This window comes from Artemia sp. Qi Xiang Cuo, chromosome 10 (genome assembly GCF_049724085.1).
Source record: "Artemia sp. Qi Xiang Cuo chromosome 10, ASM4972408v1, whole genome shotgun sequence".
Lineage (NCBI taxonomy): Eukaryota > Metazoa > Arthropoda > Branchiopoda > Anostraca > Artemiidae > Artemia > Artemia sp. Qi Xiang Cuo.
This window is the reverse complement of record NC_142803.1, coordinates 54895324-54905404: the sequence shown is the minus strand read 5'-3', so window position 1 is coordinate 54905404 and position 10081 is coordinate 54895324. Positions and strand designations below refer to the sequence as shown.

The window sequence follows — 10081 nt, the reverse complement described above, 5'->3', positions numbered from 1 at the left end:
ACTACACGGGGTGCTTACACTACTGTTTGGAATTTGTTTGCATCTGATATACAATTATGTAAGATGCAACTATGACCAAGATATAACTGGATATTTTTAGTGATATTTTTTTGTATATATTTAGTGATTATTTTTAGTTGAACTTTTCTAAAAAGCATAGCATATATTAAATACGTAACCTAACCTAACCTAGGTACCTTTTTACCCACTTTAAACCCCCAAAAACAACAGTTTAAATATCGTATACGCAATGAAAACCAAACCTTGCATTGCATTACTCTATAGGAGTCTTTGAATGGGCGGGTTATTTGTGACTGGTTTCCTTGTAAAGGCCCATATAGTGCCCAAGTACCATTTTTTCTTGTAAAGTTGCAATCTTGAAGCTAAAAAAAAATCAGATCTTCTAAATTTATGCTAGATATATCCTGTACAACCACGAGAGAGAAGGGCAGAGGACGGTAAATTTTAATTCAGCCTTCCAAAAACCAAATGGGTTCTATGCAGAACCAATTTCAACATAAATTCAACTTCAGATTAATGAATCTTAACAAACTTCACACTTCTACACTCCGAAGACTTTGTTTCGCCAAGATAGACCCTTCACATTTCAAAAATTTTAACATTATCCGTCCTATGAAATCCTTTCATCAAACCAGCAAAGTCAAAAGATGTCTCCTTTTCTTTTATTTATTCTTGTTCGACAACAATTAACTAGAATTCTTCATTCAAACTAACAGCTTCAAATTATGATTTCTCAAAACTTCTTTCCTGCGGGGAATGCATATGATTTCGGACCAAGCGCGTATCCAAGTTTTTTTTCGGGGGGGGGGGATGAGAACTAAAAAACTTCACAAAAGCATCGAATTTTTTTTTACATGCATTATTGTTACTTTTTTACGAGTCGCACAAAAATGTCAGGGGGGTTCAAACACGGTGCTCCCCATACATATGGCCTTGTTTAGGAAAACCATGAATTTACAGTTTAAAGACCCTTCTTAATCAATTTTTCCAACTTTTTCACAGTGGAAGAGTCGATGGAAGTTTTAGAAGCCATGATCAATCGATTCAACATATCACTTCCAGCGCTGGTGCTTAATTCAACTTCGGCATCACTAGGTATCTCTGCGTCTGTTGTCTTTTTATATATGTCTAAGTATGGTCCTTGCTCATTCTTCCGGATGCCCTAAAATTTAAATTAGGTCAAATGGCAGCCAAATAAAGCAAGTATGTGAATCTCATTCAATTTCAGCTCACTAATTCTAATTCTGCCTCGTTAGTTCTTCTTATATTAATGTAAAAAAAGAAAAAAAAAGAACGATCATAAAACCAAAAACAAGTGGAAATAAATTCATATAATAAGTCAAACTTTAAATAAACATAAATTACTATTATGAATAAATGAAAACTAAAAACAAAATTGAAAAAAAAATGAATAATAAAGACAAACTGGAAGCGAAAATGAAAACAGAGGCTAACAAATGCAAACTGCCCCGAGTGGGGCTATTCGTTTTTCAGCTCTTTGTTTAAACTTTACAAAGTACAAAAGTTGGATAAATTCTGAGCCCCAAACAAAAATTTCTTGAAACATTTTTTCTTTGCCATAAACAAATAATGTCGTCCTTTTTAAATATCCTGAAAATTTGTTTATATTGTATAATAATAGGGATTGTCTTAAAATTTATTTTTACTCGCCTAGTCAGGAGATGGTATAGTAATCTCATAATGTTACGAGGTAATATGAAACGAATTAGGGTTAAGAGAAACATCTTTTCCTTTTGTAGTTTTCCGCTCCTTTTTCTTTGCACTCGCCTGCAAAATTTAAGTAGCGCAGCGTGAAGACTTTTAATTTAATATAAAGTCTCGAGCTAAGGCTAGATCAGCTGGATTATGCTATGAACCGGAAACTTTCGTACTAATCACTTAAAACTGCTGGAAATCGGCACGAAGGAGCTATGAGAGGGAAACACATGGCTTAACAAACATTAAATACGAATGGTTACAGAAGCCATCACAGGTATTGTGAATTTAAGTGCACCAGCAATGACGTCAGAGGCGGTTTTAGGGGAAGGGCAGAGGAGGCACTTGTCCCGGAGGCAGAAATTTTAGGAACTCAAAATTTTTGAAATTTTATTTTTATTAAAATAAAGTAGAGGGTTAATAAATAAAAATAATTATTAAATTATTAATTAATTAATAAATAAAAAAACTTAAATAATTAAAAAACGCCCTTAGCTGAGATAAGAATGAAAATAACATAATTTTCACACCATTGTCACGCCGTTTTTAAGAACGGCTTTATTACTAATTTTAGATATTAGAACGGAGTTATTACTAATATACTCGTTTTGAAAAAAAAATTCTTCTAAAAGACGAAGTTTGTTACCGTAAAGATACACTCTCTAGAATATAGTTTCACAAGTTATTTTAGCCCCCCTCCTCCCCCCTCGAAAAAAACTGCTCTTAGAAGGATTACACAGACATTTTTCCTGGGTCGATTCTAACAAGTATGTTCAATTTAGAGTTACGTCTCTTATTGTATTTAACCAATGTATATACTAAAGCGAGGAACCCTTGAAATAAATAATAAGATTATTTATCTATTTAATAATAAGTTTATTTATTTAATAATAAGCTTATTTATTTAAACTTATTAAAATTCTATCAATAAGCCGTTACTAGATTTGTGGTTTCTTTATATTTGTGTCTTTCGTTTTCTTCAACTACACGCTGATGCTCCCGAGGCTCTCAGAACCAGTTTATCTCTTGTTTCTGATCATTCCACATACCATCTTCGTAGTCCTGGTAAAATTCGTATTCAATTTACTATGATCTGTAAGAAGAGACTCCGACCAATAGTAACTGTAATTCTATGACTAAAACTTCATATTTGGATAACAATTAATATACCGAAAGAACTGTCTTTTTAGTCTGGTTCCAAATATATAAAACTCATTTAGTTTTATGTTACCTATCAAAAGCTGGGAGCCTGAGAGAAATTGCCTGATTTAAAAAAAGCAGGAAACACCCCCAAAAAGTCAAGCGATCTTACTGGAAATCACGCGATCAGACTCAGTATATAAGATAATTTTGTTTCAGAGGTTACAAGCTCCTTTCTAGTAAGATGTGGAATTTTGCATTTTCTTACCAGAAGAAAGATCGCAGGTATGTGTTGATCTATTATTTTATCTTATTTTTTGCTTTTCCCAGGGATGATCGTACCAGCGACCCTAAAAGATTAAGAGAGGGTTCATTTAAACGAAAAGTAAAAGTTCTAGTACCTGTTCAGTAGTCAAAACACTGGAAAGCAACTAGCCCCACTCCCACGCTCCCTTTTTCTCCAATGAAATCGGATAAAAATTTAAGATAGTCATTTGATTCAGCATAGTTGTAAGGTGTGATAACTATGCCTCTGGGGATGACATGACCCTCTACAGCCCCTGGAGAAACGGGTGTAAGCTATGCAATTTGCTCATTGTTTACATATAGTATTTGTTATTGGAGAATATAAAGACATTTTTAGGGAGAAATTTCCTGCAGGGGGGAAGAAGAATTTTCCGTGGGAGGAAAGTTCCGGGGGGAAATTTTACACGGGAGCGGGGAAGGATGTAAATTATGCGATTTACCCAATGTTTGCAAATAGTGTTTGTTATTGGGAAATATAAGGAAGTTTTCAAGGGGCGACTTTCAATTGGGGGAGATACTTTATGGGGGAAATACTTCATGGAGGGGGAATTGAAAATAATCACAAACTAAAAACATCAAATGAAAGTAAGGAGAATTTCCCCAGGAGGGGAGGGGGAGTCAAGAAAGGAGTAAATTTTTCATGGAGGAAGAGGAAACATTATTTGAAAAACAACCAGCAACTAAATACAAGAAACATACAATCAGTTTTTTTTTTTCAACAGAAAGTAAGCCGCAACATTAAATTATCCCATGCATCAGAGGACTGTTCCTTCCTCAGCCCTTGCTCTTTACGCTAAGGCTTGACTTTTAGGTTCAGTCAGAATAAGAAGCTTTTAATTACAATAAGAGGCTATTTTAAAAGCACTAAAAATTTTAGCGTAATGAATGAGGGTTGTGGAAGTGACAGCCCCCCTCATATACGGAATAATTTATGTTCCATTTAAGTCGTAATGTTGCTCCTTACTTTCAGTTAAAAAAAAAACTTGTTTTTTAATTTAGTCTTATTAAGAACAGTCTTATTACATGTACAATAATCACCGAGAAAAGCTCGGTCCCATGGTATAGAATACAATCTAAGACCACTCTGGCTATACATGACATATGAAGCTAAGAGAGGAAAGTAAATAATAAAAGAAAAATAAAATAAAAAAAGGGTGAGAAAACGAGGATTTTGTCAGCCAGTGGACAAACATGAAGACGAAAAACAAGCAAATATTTCGACAAGGAGCTCCGCCAAGTCATCCTCAGACTTGCAGACGAGCTAAAACTATTGCAAGGCAAAACATTCTTGCTCAATCTCTTTCGTAAATCCTTTTTTCATTGATTCCGGCTTATTCTTTTATTCAGTGTCTGTTTGCTTTTTATCAGGTAAACTTCAAAAGGTTGGATTTTTGTTGTTTTAATTTTTTTTCTTCTTTTTTGTTTAGCACTGAGGACGACTTGGCGGAGGTCCCTGTCAAAATATTTGCTTGTTCTTCGTCTTCATATTTGTCCACTGGCTGACAAAAGCCTCGTTTTCTCACACTTTTTTGACTTTCCTTTTCTTGTATTATTTCCTTTCCTCTCTTAGCTTCATATATCATGGCATAGAAATTATTAATGTTATTTTTGCGCCACAAGGTGCCGCATTTAATGGGAAGCAGCCAAGATAACAAGATTCGCTTCACAGCTATCAAACGACAATGTTGTCCTCTATAAGATCACAATCAACTGATGTAGAAACAGGTAAATTGCGTTCTGAAACTCCCCCTGCTTATGCTCAAACCTTTAAACCTCCAGGGATCTCTAATTTCAGTCAGCAGGCAATGTATGAAACATATTGAGGGGACTGGGAGAAGGGAATCAATCTTCCCAATGTTAACATATTTATAATTGTTGCTCGTTTAATAAGATGGATAGGTTTTCGCTAACTAATCTCAGATTTGGCCAACAAAATTTTTGGGCAAAAAACAGTACTACCTAGAAAAAAATTCAACCTATACTACTAGGCTAGCCTATTTCTGAAGACCGACCAACAAAGCAAAAGAATCAACAAACAAAACAAACAAAGCAAGCAAAAACAAAAACAGACAAAGCAAACAAAACAAAACAAAAGTGTAGGGAAGCAACAAAATAATCAGATAAGTGAAGAGACATCAGGAGTCATAGATTTTCAATGACTCCTGGATTTATAGCATAGAAACTAGCCATCCTACTTTCCTGCAGTATTAATTTTCGAATACTGTGCTTCCAATTCTTCAACAGTGATTCTATTTATCAGAGAAATTCGCTAACAATATTAGCTACCAGTTTTTGTTAGCTGGCGAAAACGCAGAATTCCACGCAATCTTTCGGCAAATTCTACCTTAACACTCTTTGAATATTGCGTTTTAAATCCTTCATAACGATTCAATTTGATGGAAAAATTTGCCAAAAATTTTCGTTACCATAGGAAAATGCGAATTATTAGTAAAATTGTTTACTGAATTCAGTATTATCAGCTTTGAATATTGCGATAAAAATTCAACAATTGTTCAATTTGTCAGGGAAATTAGCTAGCAATTTTAGCTATCTATTTTTCATTAGCTCACGAAGACACAATTATCATTAGAATCACTTGCTAAATTCTACATTGTCACTTTTTGAACATTGCGTTTCAACTTCTCCTACAACGATTCGATTTGTTAGAGGTTTCACTAACAAATTTTTGTTAGCTTCCGAAAACGTAACTATCGGTAAAAATTCTTCGCCGAATTCTCCATTGTCGGTTTCTGAACACAGTGCTTCAAATTTTCCAACAACTGCTTGCTAGAGAAATTTGCTAAGCTCGCGAAAACACAACGATCAGTAAATTTTTCGGCTGAATTCTGCATTATCTTTTTATGAATACTCCGATTTAGATTCTGAAACAATTTTCCCTGACAACGACCCGATTTATGAAAGAAATCCAGTAAAAATTTCAGCAAATGATCTTTTATTAGCGAAAACCATAAGCAGGAGAAACTGTTGCCTGAATTCAGCATTAGGATGGCAGAAAAAAATCATTAAACTTCAAATCATAATATAACCAAACAGCCAAATTAATTAAAAGTAAAATAATAAAAACCCTGAAATTCAAGTTGGATCCCAATTCAGTTTTAAAGTCAACTTATTTGCGGCCTTAGAGCGAATTCGTCGTACTGCTCCAAAGCTCGTCCACAAAAATACACGATTAAAGGTTTTGAACGCTCCTTTTCGAACGATGAATAATCCACTTAATTAACTGTTTCTTACGAATAATTTTTTGCTTAATACGTTCATATGTTTTGTAATATGCATTGATAAAATGAAATCTTGCTCATAAATTTAATCTACTTAAGGAGTGCTTTTACTTATTACCCTCCCCCCTGATATGGAGCTTTTTACATAAGAAATATAGAATCCCCCATTTTAATTTTGTTATAGAGTCATTACATCCATAATTAATTTTTATAGCATAGCACAACCAGAGAGCGAATTCGCTTTACTGCTCGAAAGCTCGTCCGGAGAAAAACACGAATAAAGATGTTGAACGCTCCTTTTCGAATAACCCCTAGTCTATTTAATAAAGTGTTCCTTACAAATAATTATTTGCATAATACTTTGGTATGTTTTGCATTATATATACCATAAAATGAAAACTTGAACATAAAATTTATCTACTTAAAGAGTGTTTTTACCTATTTTCCCCTCTGAAATGGAGATTTTATAAAAAAAAATATATCGGCTCCCCCCATTTTAATTTTGTTTTAGAGTTATATCCATCATTGATTTTTATAACTCAGCCGGGGGAAAAACTAAAGTAAAGATCAACTAAGAGCCATAAAGAGCATTAAAGAACAAAACGCGATTAAAGATACTGAAAGATCCTTTCTGAACGATCCATAGTCCTCTTAATAAAGCATTCCTTAGAAATAAATATTTGCTTTATACTTTTGTGCGTTTCGTATCCTATATTTGATTAAATTTATAATTGCTTTTAACTTATAATTACTTATGGATAATTAGTTTTGTGTGCAAAAAATAACACCGATACATAAAAACACTAAATAACAAAGACAAACCGTTGTCTTTGAGTTGAGGAGTAAAGCGAGAGTCGTAAAGCGTGATTAGGAGGAACCGTTATTTTTTTAAGGGACTCAACGTGCATTTTTTTGCATAGAGAAGTTTATTTATTTTTATTTATTTCTATTTGTTTTAATTAAACCCGATTGAATCTGAAACACTAGAAACAATAAATACAAAAAAGAAGCAATTACAAAGATTGTATTAACAATTTATTAGATTAAACACGCGAAAACAACTATTTAAATGAAAGTAAAGAGCAATAAAAAATGAAAAAGAACAGAATCTATCCTGTAGATTAGGAGGGCTGCCGCCTCCTCCCGCAGAAAATTCGAAGATTTTACAATATTTATTTTCTGCTCCTTTTAAATTTTAACATCGTTCTTTACTTTTCATTAGAAAGTTATTTTGCTTATTTGTGTTTCAAAAAATAGAAAAAACCCGCAACAGAGGATTTAAATTAATATCATGAAAAGACACCAAAAGTTTTGCAGTCGTGACGTCATGGTAAAAACTGAAATGACACCATTCTGAGAATTTATTCATATGCAATGCGCGCACCTTTTTAGTTACTGAGAGGTATTTCAAAGCAAAAGGATATAATCATATAAAAAGCAAATGAAGGTGACCATAATGGGCATTTTTTATCCTCGTTTCTTTAACAATAGCTTATTTTGCTTATTTGTATTTCAAAAATAGAAAAAACCCGCAACAGAGGATTTAAATTAATATCATGAAAAGACACCAAAAGTTTTGCAGTCGTGACGTCATGGTAAAAACTGAAATGACACCATTCTGAGAATTTATTCATATGCAATGCGCGCACCTTTTTAGTTACTGAGAGGTATTTCAAAGCAAAAGGATATAATCATATAAAAAGCAAATGAAGGTGACCATAATGGGCATTTTTTATCCTCGTTTCTTTAACAATAGCTTATTTTGCTTATTTGTATTTCAAAAATAGAAAAACCCGCAACAGAGGATTTAAATTAATATCATGAAAAGACACCAAAAGTTTTGCAGTCGTGACGTCATGGTAAAAACTGAAATGACACCATTCTGAGAATTTATTCATATGCAATGCGCGCACCTTTTTAGTTACTGAGAGGTATTTCAAAGCAAAAGGATATAATCATATAAAAAGCAAATGAAGGTGACCATAATGGGCATTTTTATCCTCGTTTCTTTAACAATAGCTTATTTTGCTTATTTTTATTTCAAAAATAGAAAAAACCCGCAACAGAGGATTTAAATTAATATCGTCAAAATTAATATCTAAATATATTATCTTAATATCTACCGTAAAATTTTAATATCTAAAATGGAGCAAAAGGTTTCTCTCCGGCAAATTATTTTGACTATTTAAAACAATTTGTTTTATTTAACAAGCTACTTTTTTTAGAAACCACAATAGAGAAAAAAAAAATCTAAAACATAGTACATAATACATGCTTCTTTAAGTATGTGACTATCATCTTTTTACAACTAGCTCACATAGAAGGAAAGCTTGAATTCTGTAACCCTTGTCATTTCAAAACAAATTTGTTAATTATTTGAATATTTTTTTCGTGTTCTAGGTTCTTTTGCGTCACACCATTGGAGGAAAAATTTGAATTTCAGCTAAGATATTTTCGCTGATAAAAGTCATTCAGAAATAATCAATATTTATTTACATGGGATTCAACATATGGGAAAAGTTGAATATCAGAAAATTAAGTCTAAAGGTAAGTAATTTTTTCTATTTCAGGAGATTTTCTTGTGTATTATCATAATTAATCTTTTCTTTGTTCATTTTCGAGGCACCATTGGAGGGAAAAGTTGAATACCAGGTAAGTAAGATTTTATTTAAAAATAAGCTTCTTCAGTACTTGATTAACTCTCTTATTTTCTATCAAAGGCACCATTGGAGGAAAAAGGTTGAATCTCAGGTAAGAAAACAAAATATTGTGGGGGGGGGGCAATGTGACAAGGGTGCCAATAACTAACCAAATTGACAAATTTGTTTAAAAAAGAGCAAAAAATAGCAAAAAAACAGGATAAGAGGACGCCAGAAATTTTTTTCTTTGGGGGGGGGGGTCCCCATGGATCCGCCAGTTGCAAAAGGAGCGAAGGTTTCTAAATGTAATTTTCAAATCCGGGGAGGGGCTAATATTTCGTTTTCTCAATAAAAATACCATAAAAAAGCATTTTCAATGAAAATATCGCAAAAAGGCATATGCTTCCCACTAACCGCCTCTCCCCTATCCCTATCGACGCCACTGTCTTTATAAAGTTTCTATTAGAATCAAATGTCTTTTTCAGGGACGTAACCAGGGGAGGGGACTCGGTCTCCCTAATACTAGGTTTCTCGAACTTTGGGTACTTGCCCCTCCCCCCTACACTCAGCCTGAAAAAAATCCAGCATACGTGCCTGGTCGCAATCCTTGAGCCATAAACTCTGTTTATCCACCCAGCAACGGTTTTTGCTATTTCAAAATAAGTGTTTTTAGTGTTTGATTTGTTTTCTTTTTATTTTCTATGCTCTTTTTCGAAACGCCATTGGAGGAAATATTTTACTCTCTGGGAAGTAAGATTTAATATTTAAAAATAGCTGTCTTTGGTATTTGATTATAGATTCTTTTCCGAGGCACCATTGGAGGAAAAAGTTGAATCTCAAGTAGGTAAGATCAACTATTTAAAAAAATAGCCTTCGTTAGTATTATATTAATTTTCTTTTCTATTTTATGTTTCGAAACCCCATCGGAGAAAACAGTTGAATTTCAGGCAACGTTTAAAGATTGGATCCTCGCTTCTTCCTTCAGAACTCCGTGTGAATATTGGAATTAAACAAGGGACC

At 33.3% G+C, this 10081-nt stretch overlaps 1 protein-coding gene across 1 annotated transcript in view; it reads right to left on the bottom strand.

Annotated features, from left to right (window-relative positions):
* Positions 1–451: 451 nt before the first annotated feature.
* Vps53 (vacuolar protein sorting 53) overlaps positions 452–10081 on the bottom strand; it is a 148640-nt gene continuing 139010 nt past the window's right edge. Inside the window, exon 13 of the mRNA XM_089095546.1 lies at positions 452–1183. Coding sequence (XP_088951672.1) covers positions 983–1183 — 201 coding nt within the window. The 3' untranslated portion in view covers positions 452–982. The remainder of the gene's footprint in view (positions 1184–10081) is intronic.